The sequence below is a fragment of the Chiloscyllium punctatum genome, chromosome 1 (assembly GCF_047496795.1).
Source record: "Chiloscyllium punctatum isolate Juve2018m chromosome 1, sChiPun1.3, whole genome shotgun sequence".
NCBI lineage: Eukaryota > Metazoa > Chordata > Chondrichthyes > Orectolobiformes > Hemiscylliidae > Chiloscyllium > Chiloscyllium punctatum.
Window position 1 is genome coordinate 68,637,229 of NC_092739.1, and position 20,961 is coordinate 68,658,189.

The 20,961-nt window shown below is 38.5% G+C and overlaps 1 protein-coding gene across 7 annotated transcripts in view; it reads right to left on the reverse strand.

The window, feature by feature from the left end:
* The window catches only part of LOC140475997 (amyloid beta precursor protein binding family B member 2-like), a 268,491-nt gene that overhangs the window by 22,657 nt on the left and 224,873 nt on the right, over positions 1-20,961 (reverse strand). The window contains exon 1 of one of the 7 annotated variants that reach the window (XM_072567950.1): positions 19,746-19,921. The exons of the other annotated variants lie outside the window; for them this stretch is intronic. Coding sequence (XP_072424051.1) covers positions 19,746-19,771 — 26 coding nt within the window. The 5' untranslated portion in view covers positions 19,772-19,921. Of the gene's footprint in view, positions 1-19,745; positions 19,922-20,961 lie in introns of those variants that run through there. 7 annotated transcript variants of the gene reach the window in all.

Below are 20,961 nucleotides of genomic sequence, written 5' to 3' on the forward strand. Positions count from 1 at the left end.
TGACAGAGCAGTCCCATGCTCCTCTGGCACTGTGGTGAATTTAACTATGGCTTCCACTGAATATAGAAAACAACTTCGTAATAAGGAGATTCAATTGCAACTTTAAACAAGAAATTAGAAGGAATCGATTAAATTATTTGAACTCTGCTAAATAAAAAAATCTTCAAAATGTATGTTAGAATATACTCTTCTATTATTTCAGCAATCAATATAATTGCTACAAAAAAAGAGATATTTTGTCAAAGCTTTTCATTGATCTGTCTTCAGTTCAATTCTTAAGAAATATAAATTACAGGGAAAACAACATGTATAAATATGACAGGAGATGGCTGAATGGTTGGCAAGTGGACTTTGATTAGTAGAAGTGCTGAAATTGTGAATGCAATAGTCAATGATGGCCGATAATTAACTGCCTAGCTTTGTTTAAATTTTAAGTCAGGCAAGTCAATTCTGATTGGTCAAAATTGCCCTGTAAAGTGAATCATAGAATGGTTGCCACTTATTTTGAATTGAAACACGATAATCTATCAGTTGTCGTTAACTGGAGCAAAATCTATGGCAATACCTCTATCAATCAGAGCCCATTAACAATCTATATGTACACTCCTTGGAGTATAAATGCTGTTTTCACTTACTTAGTGCTTCTTGTGAATTGTCTTGATGAGTAATAGGCAAAAGTCTTTTCACAAAATTAGTCATTGTTCAGTGATATTTAAGTTCTGTTCTATTAAACAACTATAATTTCTCAGGGATCAGGATTATCACCATGACATTGGACAGAAATTGAACATCTTCACATGAAGGAAATTTAAATATTCAAACCTATTGCATTTCAGTCTTTTCAGTTTTTTTCGCCAATCTTTCACATGACTGTGGTCAAATGGTACCTCATTAAGAGGAACTGTTATTATATCTGCTGGGTGATTCTAAATTATTTCCTTTGGAAATTCCTATAATGAGACAAGTCAAAAATATATAAAACACAAATTTAATCTGTAGTTATAGATTAGGTGCACCAATCCTTCAGTTTAACAAACTTACCTCTCATTGAGTTAACTTGAGATACAAATATTCTCCTTGGATAACATTCACATATTCAAGCAGCTCAACACAAATTATAGACTATGTGCTTCCACAGAAATATAAAATTAAATATTCTATGATGATATACTGTGGTCACTGAAGGTTACATTCCAGACTATTCAATGTCTTCAGATGATTCTATTCCTGTCAGCCATGTTCTTATGTTACTCTCTGGAATAATTTACAGTCTATTACACTCCTGATAGCTTGTTGTGCTTCAGCACTCTGGGATAAAGTGTGGATGAGAACATACAATACTGTATGTCAATACTGTAACATTTTTACCTTCGTATATTGCCCATAATACAAGGTCTCACTGGCATTCAATTCTGCCATAAATGTCCATTACTTTACATTTAATGTTACATTTATATTGAACTGAAATCACTGGGGACTTGACCTAGAAACTAATTGGTCAAGAACACTATATATATTGCAGTGCCTGCTAAATTAATAGCAATTAAAAGTTATTGAGGTTGCTATTCTATTTAATCTGTTTCAATTAATTGAATATTTTAATGGCTTTTATTATACACAAGAGATTTCTATGATAGAAGAAAATTTATGCGTATTGGTGTATGCTTAATATAAATCATTTAATGTTTGCAAATGTAAGTAGAAATATGGGAATCACTGTCAGAATCTTGATGCTGTTTAAAATAAAACTTATGTAAGCTGCCAACATCAGTGCTATTAGAAATACCACATGTAGTTAATGGAAAGCTAAGGTTGCATTTGGGGCTGACAAATATTCCATGAGTGACTCAACAGACATAATCACAAGTGATTTTTGTAGGTTGCATTAAAAATGTAATTAGCACTATCCACAGTGACTTATATATGGAGTTTAACATGGATAAACATGGTCATTTTTGTCTAAAGTTTAGAAAGGCAACTTATTATCTAAATGGAGAGAAACTTCAGAGTGCTTCAGTACAGAGGGATCAGACTGTCCTCGTACATGAATTGCAGAAAACTACAGGTACATCAGATAATAAGAAAGACAAATGGAATCTTGGTATTTATTACTATAGAGTGGATGCAGTGCTAATGGCAGTATGGCTGCAATTATACCTGAAGCATTGTGTACAGTTTTGGTCCCCTTACTCGAGGAGGGATGTCGTTGAACTGGAGGTAGTTTAGAGGAAATTAACTCCACTGATTCAGAGATGAGGAGTTTGTCCTATGAACACATTGAGCAGTTTAGGCCTATACGCTGGAGTTTAGAAGAATGAGAAGAAATCTAATTTAGGCATATAAGATGGTAAAGGAGATTAACAAAGACGACATACAGAGGATATCTCATCACCTGGGGCAAGTTAGAACAAGAGATCATCACTTTAAATCTGCTACCCTTTATCCTAAACCTAAGATGAGGAGAAATGACTTCTCCCAAGGGGTCACAAATCTGGAATTCACTACCTCAGGGAGTGGTGGGTGCTGGGACAATAAGGAGGAGATGGACAGATTTTTAATTAGCAATAAGTTAAAGGGTTATGGACAGCGGTCAGGAAAGTGGAGTTGAAGCCAAGAGGAGATCAACTATGATCCTATCAAACAGCAGGACAGGCTCAAGGGATAGGATTACCTGATCATACTCCTAGTTCTAACATTAGGACATAGAAACAATCCTGCACAGGAACAGGCCCTCCGGCCCACCATGTTCTGCTGAACATGACACCAAATTAAACTAATCCCTTCTGTCTGCCATATTCTTTACTTGGGATTTTCTTTTAAACAAAGGTGTTACAGAAGTGAAATTTGATTTCAACATTCCAGCCTAACTTTAAAGGTATTCTATTTGTGACTCTCACTTTGAAGAATGATTTATGCTTTTAGCTTTCTGAATGCTCTGTAGTTGCTTTGTTGTGAATGTAGTTCAAGGGGCAAGCATCTTACCATTAAATTATCTCTGCCCCTAGCAGCATAAGCAAGATTGATAAGAGATCAATGAAATTAACATAAATCTTAATGTGCTATGAAGGTACACAACAAATCTGATTAGCTCCTATCCTTTTATACCAATTAATAGTTTTTTCACAATTTTGCAAAAACTGTTTGTTTAGTGACATATCAGATGAGAACTTTAGTATTCTATTTCAGGATTACAAGTTAGGAAAACTAGTTGACTGCTGGCCTGCTTGGAAAAATTAAACTGTTCTCTTAACATAGCCTGTATACTATTGCTAAACACACAAACACAGTAGGCTCACCTTTCCCAGTTCTACTTCAGATAAGAGGGCAACATTTTTCAGATTTAGCATCGTAGGATTTTCTGTACACATTTTCCATTCATATTATCAAACAGAACATATCCATTGATTTAATGTCACAAATTTGGAGGGTTTATTATTTTTATCCTTTTACAATTCTTAATCACAAAACATGTCGAGGAGATGGGAATGAACAGAATGATGAAGCGATATTAGAACAAAACTTCACTAGCAATAGTCAGTTCAAGCGAAAAGTTGCACTGAAACCATATCCAGAACTTGTTAGTGCAGAAATTTTTGTGGTTATAGCATCTTCTGGACAATTTGTTGCTATATTCTAGATTCTAATCATCTAGAGAAATGAACCTGAGAGTGGCCACCAGTAACTTGTGAGTTGTAAATGCACAATGTGTGTATACGTTCCTTCTGTCTGCAAAGAACAGGGCACCGTCTATTAATGTAGCTTCTATCGTATATAAGGCAAGCTTGAATGACAATCCGAAATTGGTTGTCGATGTAATTCTTTGTATACTGAAGATTCTGCTATTCAATTGCAGAATCATTTCTATTGTGACTGCCAGTTTCACAAGCTTGAGCTAGTTGGGCAAGTTCAGTACCTTGCTTTTTGTGAACAGTGAAAGGTACATGCTGTTTTCTACAATCCACAGTCTTCAGAATGTTTGGCCTATTACATGAAGAGTAAAATGGTTTATCAATGTCAGTACCAGTGTGAGGCTGCGTGTTTAGGCCACTACTGCCCTGGAGTTTGTAACCCCACTTGGGGTCCAATCCACCACTTTGGGAAGCTTCAGATTAATCTGTAAATTTGGTTTGAAGGAGGATTCAGTTCAACACACATCAAAAACAATTGAAGGGAAAGTCCTGAAGCCAGATCAAATCACTGAATTAAGAGCATGAATTTGGAGGACAAGGTGAAATGGCATCTCTACTTGGCCACAGCTTAAACATTTTTTTATTTACATTTAATAGTAACACAATCTCTTATCCTGGCAGTTTGAGCTTTATTAAGAAATAAATAAAAATTACCTCTCACTGAGTCCAGGAAAGCAGAGGAAAAAATCAGAAAGAATGCAATGAACAACAGCAGAAAATGTACAAAACATAGAAAAGGTTATCACATTAAACATATTCATTTGTTTACAGCTTACAAAAAAAAGCTGAACATTAAATGAGACAAAGCACTAGTTTTCCCACAATTAAGTGATCAATTCCTGAAACACCTCCAGCATGCCAACCCAAATTACTCAATAAAGGCAGTAGTATAATTTTTTGTTCAACAAACAGCAGCTGCCAATATATTGAAAGAAATTTTGAGGAGGTTGAGACAATAATTTTTGCACTTATAATTTAGATGTTTTTACATTTACTGATGGGATATAAAGTGTGCACAATAAGCACACTCATAAACCTTACTTGTGAACTGAAAGGAAGTGAAACTATCAGGGCAATCGAACTGATGCAAGACTCAGCAAACAATCAAGGTAGTTTTCAATGTATAATTTCAGTGACATCACACTGTAAACTTTTGCTATAAATTCTGTGCCTTACAATTGTGTCCTTCACAACCACCTGATGGAGCGTCGCTCCGAAAGCTAGTGTTTCCAATTAAACCTGTTGGACTATAACCTGGTGTTGTGTGATTTTTAACTTTGTACACCCCAGTCCAACACTGGCATCTCCAAATCATGTTCTAAACCCACCTTGTAACTCAGTCACTTCTAAGTTGAAAAATATTCAGAGGCTGGAAATTCTTCTCACTTGTGTTCCTTTCAGCACAATTCACAAAACATTGGCCAAATTAAAAGACTATGGAATTTTATACATAAATGATGTTCAAAGCAAACTGTGTTTTGCAACCTTCTTTTCAAAACTTGTGCAAACTTATCACTGGCACTTGCCCTGTCCACATGCAATATTGAATTGAATTGAATTGAATTGAATTTATTGTCAGGTGTACCGAGGCACAGTGAAAAGCTTTCTCTTGTGAGCAATGTAATTTCACTAATTTCACTCATAGATGGTCCTCCAAGGAAGCTCGTAAAATTAAGGTGATTCCTTGGACAGGTCACTGATGGGGACATTTTAAAAGCTTTTATTAAGTACAATGTTTAATCTATTAGGAAACTGACTTTTCACACCAACATAATTAACACATATAATTTTCAGTTATTAATAAAGGTGACAGAGCTATTCAATTAGATACTGCTTTAAAACGCTGATGTGTGTTTATGTGAGACCTTCCCATTTTCCACTGTATTAATCAAATTGTACAGCAATAGCAATCTTAAATATATTAGTAAATAATGTGGAAGCAAAAACAATTAAAATAAAAATTATGTTCTAAAACATTACCCAACTGCATCGGTTGATGAAATATTTTACATTCAGTGATATGTAAACGAACTTTAAGTGGAAACTTGAGAAGAAATCACTTAAGACAGTAAAGCTTGAGTGCTATTTGACCCATATCACAGATTTGAGCCAAAACAGAACCTCAACCTGAGGTCTATTAAGAAATGTGAGACAAACTGCTCAAACCTTAGTCATCCAGCTGTGTTTATAATGTGCTTCCTTCCAAATGTTAGACAATCATACTGGTATTTGACATAGTCCTGAAACTGTGTGCGGAGGGAAAACAATATCTATATGCATATTTTGTCAGTTTTAGTATAAACAAGAACAATAAGGTGCATGACTGAGTTCAAATTTCTAGTATAACCTTGGAGACTATTCAGTAGTACACACAAAAGCATCTCTGACAAATGTCCCTTTCTGAATTTTTAACTTGCTTTTATTGATTTCAAAATGATCTATGATCTACTTGCAACATCTAATTTTATTCGACATTTCCAGATCTGCACTTTTCGTTTTTCAATTTCTATTTACTCACAAAAGAGATTTTTCATACAAGACATTTGTTAGTCCTCAGCTGGATATTACATGATAGGGAAGATGTGAATTAGTTTGAGTGTGTGCAGAAGTGGTTTACAAGAATGATTTCAGGAATGAGAAAATTCAGTTGAGGATCGATCGAAGAAATTGGAACTTGTGTTTGATAAGAGTATGTAGGGAGAAGCTGTTCTCACTCATGAAAGGAACAATAACGAGAGGACATAGATTTAATATAATGTGCAAAAGAAGCAATAATAATGTGAGGAAAGTTTTTTCACTCAGCGAGTAAATAGGGCTAATGCGCTGCTTGGAGGTGTGGTGGAGGCAGCTTTAATTGAGACCTTCAAGAGCATGATTATTTAGATAGAAAGTGTGTGCAAGGGTATGGAAAAAAAGCAGGAGATTGGCATTAGGTAAGGATACTTGTCTGAAAAGCTAGCATAGGAATGATGGCCTCTTTGTGTCCCACAACAATTCTATGATTCTAAAGCTCTACACTTTGTATATTAGGTAACAAGTTATCAGCCTGCATCTGACCAGCAATTCTGGAAAGCAATAGTTTGTGCAAGTTATATCACACTACAATGATAAAGACAGAGATCCAACCCTGATGTTTATGTTGAACTGGTGCCAAAGGCAGACAAGGGGAGAATGAAAACCAGACATGAAAATTACTCTCAATGCTGCAATGCGGTTTTCCTCCAAAAATAAATTTAGATATTTCCTGTCTATGATATGGAGTTGTTACAAAGAGAACAGAATGGAGCAAGCAGTGGACGCTGGTAAACAACACAGCATTCCAGTTGTCTTCCTTCTCAGGTATAGAGCTTTGGTGTTTATTCATTTAGCTGAAAATCTTAGCTCCAACTATAATTTATAAATGTATTACAAAGGCTCAATACAAGATTTACAATGAGTAATGTCATTTCAGTTATATGACCAACAAGCCACCTTGTGAAATAACCACGACATTGTTTGTGGTCTTGAACTTTACAAACCTCAGAGAAAGTGAGGGCGTGGGGCAGAGCCAGGGCCACAGACAGAAGAGGCCCATTAGAGTAAGGCTGCAGTTATCAGCAGTCTCCAAGTAGTCACTCTCGAGATGCTGAAGACATCAGTGACAACTCCAGAAGCAGTACACTTTGGAGACATCAAAAGAAGAAAACATCCTCCAAAGATGTTAAATACATGGATTTAGGGCATCCCTGGGCAGCACATTGGCTCAGTGGTTAGCACTACTGCCTCACAACCCCAGGGGCCCAGGTTCGGTTTCAATCTTGGGTGACTGTATGTGTGGAGTCTGTATTTCTCTCTGTGTGGATTTCCTCCCACAATCCAAAGATGTGCAGGTTAGATGGATTGCCCGTGCTAACTTGCCCTGTAGTATCCAGGGATGTGGAGGTTAGGTAATTAACCATGAGGGTTATATTTCATACATGTAAATTTACAATCAGGTTCAGAACTTGACACTTGCCATTTCTGAGCAGGGATAACAGTGCAAATAGTATTTGTTTCTCTGACATTTACATTATCAAATACTCAGCTACTTTTAAAGATGCAAGTCTTCAAAATTCTGTAAAATAAAAACTAAAACATGGTTGAATGGGCTTGCTAAGGAATGCTACATAGATTCACTTGAACAAAATGTTAAATGAACAAATAACTCTCCTGTGGGTGAGTGAGAATTGCAATGAATTCATTAATCAAATAGGATTAGGGAGGGGATAAATCAATTTACAGGCCACAAACCATTAATAATTATCTACTTAATAGTAAAGTGGGAATTTTTTAACAACCTTCATTAATATTACATTTTAAACAAGGAAAGTATTTCTCAAAACTAATATGAAGCATGTATATGATTATGTATTCAGCACAGTTCATTACAATAATGAGGATCAGGTAAATGAGGATTAACGTTTTGTACACATCTCTCTGGAATATAGATCATTTGGAACATGTCCACTTTGGTTCATCTGATTTTTCTGCACATTTCCAATGACAGAAAACACTGAGCAACTGAACAACTTTATTTTGTGTGATGTTCCATGATAGTCATGTTCAGTGGTGCTCTGGGGATCTTTGGACAACATATTCCAAAATAAATTTCCACATGCGGGGAAATTCACAAAGGCTTATAGAGGCGGTAGTGGTACTGAGGTTGGATGGGGTGAGAAATAGGGAGAACTCCATGAGGAAAAGAACACCTCCCCTGCTAGGCTGCCATCTTCCCACCAGCTCCTGTCTTTCTCGTAGGCAGGTTGGGAGTCTAGTCAAAATCCGAGGCAACCCAGGAATCCTATCAAAATATTAAAGCATGTAATTCAGATTAACATGTTCCCAAAATGGATGTATGCTACCAACAAAGGGGATACACGTAGCACTTAAACACAGCAGCTTTTAAAGCAAGTGAGTAACAAAGAGAGAAATCAAAATGGAAAGAGCTGCAGATGCTGTAAATCAGAACCGATTCTTAGGAAGGTCACTCAACCCGAAATGTTAACTCTAATTTCTCTCCACAGATGCTCCCAGACCTGCTCAGCTTTCCTAGTAATGTCTATTTTTGTTACAGAGTGAAATCATCAAGGCCTCCAACTGACATGCACTCTGTACCACAAAGAGGCAAAGAGATAAACCTGAGGTCAGGTATAGGCAGAGATCATTGAGTCTTTAATAATGGTAATAAAGACCATTATTACCATTAATGGTCTGTTCCTGAAAAAGACTTTCGCACTGGGCCCACCTTATTTCATCACTTATATCAATGATCTTGATATAAATATAGGAGGTATAGTAAGTTTGCAGATGACACTAAAATTGGTGGTATAGTGGACAGTGAACAAGGTTATCTCAGAGTATTACCTTGATCAGATGGGCCAATGGGCCGAGGAATAGCAGATGGAGTTTAATTTAGATAAATGTGAGGTGTTGCATTTTAGTAAGGCAAACCTGGGCTGGACTTGTATAGTTAGTGGTTGGGCTCTGGGAAGTGTTGGCAAATAAAAGAGGCCTTGGGCTGCAGCTGCATAGTTCCTTGGAAGTGGAGTTGCAGGTAGATAGTGTGGTGAAGGCAGTGTTTGGAATGCTTGCCTTCATTGGTCAGAACATTGATTATAGGTGTTGGGATGTCATTTGCGCTGCTTTTAGAGTACTGCGTACAACACTGATTGCCCTCTACAGGAAGGATGTTGCTAAATTTCAGATGATGCAGAAAAGATTTACAAGGATGTTGCTGGGACTGGACGGTTTATGTTATAGGGAGAGGCTGAATAGGCTGAGGCTATTTTCCCTGGAGCGTCAGAGTCTGAGAGGTGACCCTATGGAAGTTTATAAAATCATGAGGGGCATGGATAGGATGAATAGACAAGATCTTTTTCCAAGGGTGGGTGAGTCCAAAACTGAAGGGTATAGGTTTAAGGTGAGAGGGGAAAGATTTAAAAGGACCTGAGGGGTAAATGTTTCATGCAGAGGGTGGTATGTGTATGGAATGAGCTGTCAGAGGAAGTGGGCACAATTACAATATTTAAAAGGTATCGGGATGGGCACATGACTAGTAAAGGTTTAGGAGGATGTGGGCCAAATGCTGGTAAATGGGACTGGCTCAGATTGGGATATCTGCTTAGTGCAGACAAGGTGAACCAAAAGGTGAGTTTCTGTCTGTGCGACTCTAAGTACTTGCTGCTCACAATGTGGTCTCCTCTACCTTGGAGAAAAGAAGCATAGGCTGGGTGACTGCTTTGCAGAACATCTACATTCAGTCAGCAAAAAAAGACCCTCAGCTTTCTGTTGCCTGCCACGTCAACACACCACCCTGTTCCCTGGCCAACATCTGTCTCTCTTGCAAGGATGCCTGCCTTGAAGAAGTTTTCCTCCTCTCTCTACAAGAATCTCAGGGAGTCCCTCTCCCACTGCAACTCCCAGGTCATTTCCTCTGCTCTGAAGCTCTTACTCTCTCCCCACCCCCACCCTCCTCTAGCTTATCTCTCCATGCTTCAGGCTCACTGTCTTTATTCCTGATGAAGGGCTTTTGCCCGAAACGTCGATTTCGCTGCTCGTTGGATGCTGCCTGAACTGCTGTGCTCTTCCAGCACCACTAATCCAACATCTGTCTCAGGCTTGCTGCAGTGCTCCAGCGAAGGTCAGCACAAGCTGGAAGCACAGCACCTCATTTTCTGCTTGGGTACTCCACAGCCTTTCGGACTCAATAAAGTTCAACACGTTTAGGGCTTGAGCACCTTGCCCACGCCCAGGCCTTCCCCCACACATTAGGCCTTGCTAGCATATGGTTTGCTATTACATAATCCATTGTTAGCCATTAAAAGTCCCCATTAGCAACTATTCATTGTCCTAGGCTGACTGTTATCCACTCCTTGTCTGTCTAACTGCTTTTCTCTCTTTATGGGCTCTATCTCCAACTATCATTTACTCCTTACCCCATTCCCCACTCAAACATTTTCTGAGCTACCATCAATTTTGAAGAAGGGTCACTACACTCAAAAGTTTAATTCTGATTTCTGTCCATAGATTTGTTCAGTTTTTCCAGCAATTTCTGTTTTTGTGACTTGGTGAATCTTACTTACCTCAGATATTGCTCCTGGCTAATACAGAGTTAAGAAAAATGCTCTTTGAAGACTCTGGGTTGGCACTCCCTTCCATTGAGAGTGTACCTCCTTCCTCTCAACAGCTCTCCTCCTTTGTTGCCTGTGCTGTAGTTTGTCGTCATGCAAGAAGCAATAAAGTCTCGAATTGTGAACACTGCTCTGCTGAGTTGGCCTTCAGTGTTGTGCATTACTAGTAAAAGTCCAGCAATGTTTTCTTCTCACTCCAAAACCTTAATAGTTTCCAAAAACACTGAACATAATCCTTCCAGCAACTCTACACCAGTACATGAAATCCAAGAGCCTCTCATCTGATGCTCTATGTTTTTGCCATTAAATAGTTAGCATGGGCGGGGGGGGGGGGGCAGGGGAGAGAGTGCTGAACACGTCCAGCTGAGAATTTTTCATGTGAAGAGGGCCTTCATACCTTCTATTCCTAATTTTTGTCCTTGTGTGTTTTAGCACTTGTGTAACCTGTTTGCACTAATGGCCTTCCAAACATGGCCGTGATGCAGCAGTCTCAGAGTTATACAGCTCACAACTTTACCACAGAACCAACACCAGTAGCAGTTAGAAGCCAAATTTTGTGGCTCAAATCTCTCCCATATAATCTCTACAGTGCAATAGAGGCTATTCAGCCCATTGAGTCTACACTGACCCTACTGTCTGTTACACTAAACATCTTAAGCATTTGATTCAAGACAAAGGTATAGAAACTTTTCACAAATATGTTTGAGCTATTAAGCAATCACTAGTAACTGCTATTCTTCATTTCAGAAAAATAGAACAAGGTCACCACAGCTTATAATTTCATTTTATACTCCATCTTTTCAAACTGAATTAAACGGGACTCCATCCGTACATATGTGTTAGCAGCAACGCTTTCAATATAAAAGAAAAGGGCGAGGTAACAAGGTCTAATAAAGTTTTTAGGCAAAATACTGACAAACCAATTATTTCAACAGATGCTATTCAAACACGTTCTTTCTGTTACTCTTCCCTTTTGTTTGAAATTCTCTTCAATGATCCATCCCTCCACATTGAGAGGCTTACTGTGTTCTTCAATGTAATCTTTTACATTGAAGGATTAAATCAATTACGATGGTAATTGGTACAGTTGCTGGTCCTGATTTGTTATTAATTAAGTGAATTAGACTGACATTTATACCTTTAGTCTCAATTAATTAAATATTAAGATATAGTATTAATTGATTAAACTTGTTCATTGCTATGGTAATTAGCGATGACTTAGCTACGGAAGCAGTCCATGGACAATTTACAAGATTAGATCGACAAATGGCAAGAAACAAAAACAAAAATTGCTAGAGAAACTCAGTATGTCTGGCAGCATCTGTGGAGAGATAGCAGAGTTAATGTTTCAAATCCAGTGACCCTTCTTCAGAAGTGGCAAGTAACATTCGCTCCACAGAAGTGCCAGAGAATGACTTTCTCCAACAAGAGACAATCTAATCATCGCCTTTGACATTCAATGATGTTACCATTACTGAATCTCCACTATTAACATCCTTGAGGTTTCACCGAACAAAAACTGAACTTGACCAGTATATACTTAGTGTAGCTACAACAGCAGGTCCAAGACTAAGAAGTCTAATGACATGTAACTCACTTGCTGTTTCCCCAATGGCTGGCCACCATCTATTTACAAAGCAAATGGCAGGAATGTGATGAAATACTGTCCACTTAGTTGGATGAGTGCTGTGACAACATCATTTAAGGGTCTCCAAATCATCCAGAACATCATAGCCCACTTGATTGGCATGACATCCATTGTCTCCAACATTCATTCCCTTCATCACTGCCGCAAAGTGTCAGCTGAGTATACCATCAACAAAATACACTGCAATAATTCACTAAAGGCTCCTTCAAGAGCACCTTTTAAATATGCCATCTCCATCACCAAGAAGGATGAGAAAGACACAAAGATAGGTGCAGGAACTGGTAGTGTTGAAGAGGCAGGGACGCTACAGAAGGATTTGGGTGGAGCATGGGCAAAGCACTGGCAGATGGAATACAAGGTGGGTAAGTGTGAGGTTATGCATTTTGGTAGGAAGAATAGAGGCATAGGAGCGAAATCGACGTTTCGGGCAAAAGCCCTTCATCAGGAATCTGATGAAGGGCTTTTGCCCGAAACGTCGATTTCGCTGCTCGTTGGATGCTGCCTGAACTGCTGTGCTCTTCCAGCATCACTAATCCATTATTTGCTTTCCAGCATCTGCAGTCATTGTTTTTACCTCCAGAATAGAGGCATAGACTATTTTCCAAATGGGGAAAGGCTTTGGAAATCTAAAGCACAAAGGGACTTGGGAGTCCTAGTTCAGGATTCTCTTGAGGTTAAAATGTAGTTTCAGCTGGCAGTTAGGAAGGCAAATGCAATGTTAGCATTCATTTCAAGAGGACTAGAATACAAGAGCAGAGGTGTGCTGCTGAGGCTGTATAAGGCTCTGGTCAGATCACATTTGGAATATTGTGAGCAGTTTTGGGCCTTGTATGTATGAAAGGATGTGCTGGCATTGGAGGGGGTCCAGAATGATCTGAATGATCCCTGGATGAAGGGCTTGTCATATGAGGAGCAGTTGAAGATTTTGGATCTGTAGTTGGAGGGATGAGCAGGATCTCTTTGAAACTTACAGGATACTGAGAGGCCTTGATTGAGTAGACCTGGAGATGTTTCCACTAGGAGGAGAGATTAAGACCCAAGGATACGGAATGAAGGAAAGACCGTTTAGAACTGAAATGAGAAGAAATTTCTTCAATCAGTGAGCGATGAAACTCATTGCTACAGTGGGCTTTGGAAGCCAAGTCATTGAGCCAAGTATCTCAATTACAAATCGATAATTCTTGAATAGTAAGTGGACCAAAGGTTACAAGGAGAAGGCAGAACACTGGGGTTGAGAAACATATCAGCTATGACCAAATAACAGAGCAGACTCAGGCCAAATGACGTAACTTTGCTCCTATATCTTATGGTCTTACAGTATAAGCTCATCAGATACATGGGAACACCATCACTGCCTGCAAGTTCTCCAACTCTCACACTATCTTCACTTGGTAGTATATTGCCATTTCTTCAAGGTCAATGGATCAAAATTGTTGAAGTCCCTTCCTAACATTATCTGAAACAAGACTGATAATCTTTTGGAACACGTCTGTTTAAGCGTTCACAGGAGAGATGGTCATTTGTGTAAAGGTATCAAAAGTCAACTTTAAGCTCCAGAAGCTACTCCTGATTGAGTTTGCAGCATCAGAAAGGAATGGATTGAAATTATGAGTGTAGGTTGTGGGCTCAAGCCCCTTTTCTGCATCATAAATTGGCTAATAAATGGCACTACTGTGGGAGAGCTGCATTCTGAGGGGTGTCGGCTTTTCAGTCAGGCTTTGTCTGCCTTCCTCAGATGATGCAAAACATTCTTTGAACAACAGTGGAGTTCCCAAAGTGTCTTGGCCAATGCAGATACCTCAGAATTAATAAAACATGTATCTGTCTCCCCAGTTACTGTCTTTAGGACTTTTCTACGTGCAAATTGGCTGCCACATTTCCAACTGTATAACACTTCAAAAGTACTTCATTTATTGGAATGCTCATTAGAGCATCCTAAGATTATATAAAACTTAATAGAAATGCAGCAGCTTCTTTCATCATGCTTTCTTGTCATGAAAAATTAAACAGAATTGCAAGATTTGTGAAGGTTTGTAGCTCAGGTTGAGGTTTAGGGTGTAGGTTTGCTCGCTGAGCTGTAGGTTTGATATCCAGACGTTTCAGTACCTGGCTAGGTAACATCATCAGTGGCAACCTCCAAGTGAAGCGAAGCTGTTGTCTCCTGCTTTCTATTTATATCTTTCTCCTGGATGGGGTTCCTGGGGTTTGTGGTGATGTCATTTCCTGTTCATTTTCTGAGAGGTTGATAGATGGCATCTAGATCTATGTGTTTGTTTATGGGGTTGTGGTTGGAGTGCCAGGCCTCTAGGAATTCTCTGGTATGTCTTTGCTTAGCCTGTCCCAGTCGAAATGGTGTTACCACCTTACCATACTCCAAAGAAGTTTCAGAACTGACAGCCAGACTACTGAGACGCCTTGGAATCCTAGTAGCAAACCCACTAACGTTCTCAAACAAAAACTAACAAACTTAAAAGACACAGTACAACCCATGGACAAAACCAACGTCATCTACAAAATTCCTTGCAAGGACTGCCACAAACACTATGTAGGACAAACAAGAAGAAAGTTAGTCACCAGGATACACGAACACCAGCTAGCCACAAAAAGACATGACCCTCTCTCCCTCGTAGCCCTACACACGGATGAAAAAAAAACACCATTTCGACTGGGACAACACATCTATTTCGACTGGGACAACACATAGATCTAGATGCCATCTATCAACCCCTCAGAAAACGAACAGGAAATGACATCACCACAAACCCCAGGAACCCCATCCAGGAGAAAGATATAAATAGAAAGCAGGAGACAACAGCTTCGCTTCACTTGGAGGTCGCCACTGATGATGTTACCTAGCCAGGTAATGAAACGTCTGGACATCAAACCTACAGCTCAATGAGCAAACCTACACCCTAGAATTGCAAGAGTTGAGATTTCCCTAAAGACCAGAAACACTATCATCCAGAATGAAAGCGCACACAATAATAGGAATCTAACAGCTTTTCTGTCAAGCATCCCTTTTACCTTGGACAATCTCAAAGTGATCTTTATTTATTAATAAACCTCACAGAATCACTCATTATTGCTTTCACTCCGACTTTGCATCTGACAGTTGTCACTTTGAAACAATACAAGCCGAAACAAACATTTTTGGAAGTTTGGGGGGGGGGGTGCCACAGGGGGAATTTTTAAAAAAAAGACAACTTAAATCTTAATCCTACACAGGAGGAAACAAATCAGATTGATGCCTTAACACTGAACATGTCAACATTTCTTTTTTGTAAAAATATGGCAAGAATGCATTTAACATTCTCCAAGAAGCAACTTTGTGATTGAATGTGATTGAATGGTTAGCACTTTTTGGCAGCTTAAACAATTGCCAATTTAAAAGCTAGGAGAAAGTGAGGACTGCAGATGCTGGAGTACCAGAGTTGAAAAATACAGCAGGCCAGGCAGCATCCGAGCAGGAGAATCGACGTTTCGGGCACAAGCCAATTTAAAAGCTGACAATTTAGGTTTAGGGAATGGGGTAGGTGCTTGAGTGAAACGATAGGTTGTTATTATACTCAGAGTTACAAACACCAAACATTTTGTACAACTATTGTGAACTATCATGTATAATTCCGAAAAATTCTTCATTATAACATTTTGCTGAACGAACAAAGTAACTAACCAGCAAATATATAATTGCCAATAATTTGCTTTGAAAATATTTGAGAAGCGAAATGTAAATGGTTCTTGTGGTTAAAGGAGAGAGCGCTAACACCAATAATCTCGTGGTCTGCTCCTGTACTGTAATTTATCGGTCTCCACTATTCATCTGTCCACTTCCAGTCTTTTGATTCTTGGAACATGTTACATAATTGACACAAAACCATTATAGAAAGATTCTCAACTAAATAGGATCCAAGTGTGAAGAAAAATCCAAACACTTGCATACAAATGCTGGGATCCCATGTCATTTGATCAAGATATGACATGATCAAGCTTTCAGAAATGTCTACAGTCGGAATTGGAACACAATGCAGATCTTCCTCTGAATGGCAGGCACCAGCTAGCAGGGTCCCACAGTAATCAGCTATTCACAAGATATAGCAACAATTTAGATGAGAGACCTAAACATCTCAAAATGTGCAGATGACAATACTGGGTGGGGGGGATGAGCGGTGGATGATGCAGAGATGCTTCAGTATAGCAGGCTGAATGAGTGGGCAAATACATGGCAGATGCAGTATAATGTGGATAAGTGGGAGGTTTTCTACTTTGTAGCAAAGACAAAAAGGCAGATTATCATCTGAATAGTATAATTGAGAGGGGGGAGAATATGCAATGAGATTTGGGAGTCCTTTTAAAACAGTCACTGAAGGTAAGTGGACAGGTGCAGAAGGCGGTAAAGAAGGAAAGTGGTATGTTGGTCTTCATAGCAAGAGGATTCCTGTACAGGAGCAGGAATTGCTGCAATTGTACAGGGCATTAGTGAGGCCACACCACGATACCTTGTGCAGCTTTGGTCTCCTTATCCAATGAAGGATGTTGTTGCTATAGAGCGAGTGCAGTAAAGGTTTACAAAATTGATTCCTGGGGTGGCAGGACTGACATATGATGAAATAATAAGCCAGTTGGGATTGTATTCACTGGAGTTTAAAATAATTATAAGGGCTCTATTAGACACCTATAAAACTCTCAAGACGAGATACGGTAGATGCAAGAAGGTTGTTCCCAATGACGGGAGTCTAGGACTAGGGATCACGGTTTAAGGATATGGTGTTTAGGACCATTCAGGACCAAGATGAGGAGAAGGTTCTTCATCCAGAGAGTTGTGAACCTGTGGAATTCCCTACCAGAGAAAGCAGTTGAGGACAAAATATTGTATGAATTCAAGAAGGAGGGGGATATAGCACTTGAGACTAAAGGGATCTGAGGATATGGAGGAGAAAGTAGGAACAGGCTATAGAGTTGGGTGATCATAATGAATGGTGGAACAGGCCAGAAGGGCAAAGTGGCACCTCCTCTTCCTATTTTCCATGTTTCGTAACGTAACAACTAAGAGGTCTGGCCACTTAACTCTTCATTGTACCATGGTTCAATAAGGGTAAAGCTAATATCAGTATCACATTGCCCCAATCTTCAGGAAGGAAATTTATTTTTATCTCAGTCACATGACCAATTCTTTAACCTGAGACCATGCCCTCTAGCTCTAGACTCTCCAGTCTCTCTGAGGCTGTATATGTAAATTTCATGGCTCAGTTGATATCATTCATGCCTTTGAGTGCAAGGCTAGGGTCAGTATTTTCTTACGCAGTATGAAGGGAGTTACATACTGTCAAAGATGCCATCTTATGGGCAAGATATTAAACCAACTATAACAACATTCATTACATCATTTTAAAGACCAGGGGAGTTTCATCATATCCAAGCCAATTACTATCCCTTGATCAACATTATTTGAAGTAGGTTATTGATCCTTTATCATCATACAGTTTGTAGGAACATGCAGTACAAACATTGGCTGCCACGATTCCTACATTACAACAGTGACTTCAAAATGACTTTATTTACTCTAAAATGGCTTAGGACTTACTCAGGCCATGAAACAACAAATAAATTTAAGTCTCTCTTTCAATTTCAATGGGACTAGGTTACAATTTTGTAAATTCTATTTTACTCAGAATTGGTAATCCCATCCTCAGTACATCAACATCTTTGATGAAATGTTGAGAAAATTTATGAAAACAAACTTAGTAATATCCAGGAGAGAAAGAACAATTGGAACTGTAGTTATAACTCATAACTATAAGAAAAGGTGTTGTTACGCATGTAAACAGGGAAAACATACTACAGTATGGATGTAAAAAATTACTGTGCAAATAGTAATGGTCAATAATTCATTGAAATAGAAATATACATTTTGAAAACCCTAATTTCTAATTCTACCTCAAACTAAGTTTGGAGAAGAAACTATCTCTTAAATATTTTCATGAAACCTACTTACCATACTGGGTAGTCTAATGTAGTCCCATTCTATGTAATTTATTTGCAACCAAAAGATGCTGGGTCCAATACTTCTCCAGAAGTGAATATGGAATAGAATAAAACAAATCTCCCTCGGCACGTAGTTACCATAAAACAACAAACAGTAGGAAAGTGTTCTTACTAATTTCATCAGTTTAAAATAGGTACACAGTTTAACAGTTCCACCATATTTATACCCAGTCACAGATCCAGTCAACAATAATTTGCAGGGTTCCATACTGACAGTAAATTCTCAGCGCTTTAGTGCTCAAATTTTTAAAAAAGCATGATCATATCCAAATTTCTTCAATGTTGCATCTCAACTTTTAGCACACTTAGTGTTGGCATACTTCTTGAAGGCATCACATTATCACAGAACTTAAAAATTTTAATAGCACATAGCTAACATAATGTGTATATTAAATTAAACAGGAAACTGTACCATCAACATTGAACACTTACGAAAAATACAATTCCTAATTATTAATTCAGTTATGTTCGGATATACATAAATCTATTTATAACTTGATGAACATTTTTAACTTAGAATGGTTTAATAAAGACAACTAACCTAGTTGATACAAAGTAAAATCGCACAGCAGCTGTCCTTTCATTCCACTGGCCCACTTTCGTAAAATTGTTGCAGTGGCAAGTTTTTGTCAAGAAGCACATGAGGAAACAAATTATTTTAGACGAAAATCCTGACTAAAATCCTAAAATATAACTCAATATGTAGCAATATAAATGTGCCACTTCATGCCAGGTTGGTAGTGAACTGATTGGAAATATTGCCAAGTTTTTGTTTACTGCTATTTCACATAGAAATGATCTTTTGTTTCTCCCACTCTAGCACACTATTTTGTGGTGCCATACGCATTACACGCATTATCCTTACTAACAAATCCACTATGGTTAAAGCCCACAAATTTCAAGGCTGGCACCACAAGCCCTAACAACCACAATATAACTGCACAGGACTAGCAACTGCTCTAATTGCCTTCCAGATGATTGATTGCAATTGTACAATTTAACGTTTGGCATAATAGTGCACATATTTACCAATGCATTTGCTCCCAGCACAATGTTTAACAAAGCAATCTTTTTCACGTGTTTGCGACCACAGCACGTTCAAAGCCATAAAGTTACCAATCTTTCAGACAGAAAGTACTGAATATGAGCCACATCATGCACTACTGTAATTGCCAGTCCCATTCAGTTTGCAAAAATAACAAAACATCAAGTACTTACAATACTGCAGATATATTTCTCTGCATGAGGAAACTGCCATCCTAAGGGACTATGAATATATTTCTTTATCATGCTAGAAAGCGCAATCTTCATTTCACTCTAGAACATCTGGCAGAAGGTCTAAAGTGGAACTAACATGGTCTGTGTAGCATGTTGCTTGGGTTGCTGTTAATTTCCCTTCCTAACCCCCTTCAATTACTGCAGCAGAAAGAAATTAAGCTGCTGGGCACGTCAGATGCCTTCACACTACAGACAACATGCTGACTGGAATCATTCCCTCAGGCTTTCGTATGCATCAGGTGATGCTGAGTGCTCCTGATATAGCCATGTACTTCACTGACCTGTGGAGAACCTCCCGAGAATGACAGCTTATTCATTTATTAATATGGTGATCCAATTTCTTTCAGCCTTTCCGCACTTGCACAGCAGACAGTAGCCGAGTTACATCCTCAGATGGCTTACTGATTATAAGCAACTGCTACAGAGTAGAAAAGCCTCCTCTCAATGCTGCAAGCACTTCACACAACACATTCTCCACCAATCTGTCACTACCAGCAGAGCAATCCCTTGCAACTTTATCCAGGATATTCTGATCATTAATGTCTCTAATCCAACAGGGAAACAAATTGCTTTAAGTCGACTTTGCAAACATGTGAATTTTGTTTATATAGTGTTTTATCTAAAAAATTTCTCTGCAATTTTTGTGATGATACCCTTGCTACATAGAAACTACCATTTTTGAGCTTAATCTAAATCCTAGATTGGCTCATTTAAACATAGTTATTGCTATTCCCTTCAACTATTAAAAAGCTAAAGACACACAAGTAACTAAGGAAACATACTATTGGCAAAAGATAGTAATTGTTGAAAAGCAAATTCAGTGAATGTAGCAACTTAGCAAGTCTTTATTATGTCATCAATCTTAACGGATCTATTGTTAAGATCTGCAGTTCCCCAGTTAATACTCAGCATTTTGTCTAAACTCATTCAGCAAATATCCCCAGTCTCTGCCCACAATATTAAAAAAGTGAAACGATCAATGAAACCAACCTAATGTGTAAGTTGACCTTGAGGTGGAAAGAATATGTAAAATAAGGTCTTTCTGCATTCACTTTCCAAATTAAACAAAATCCCCCAAGGAAAGCTTGCAAGTACCTTATACAATATACATGAATGAATGTCCCTCAGACCTGTAATTAAAAAATGTATTTCAAGC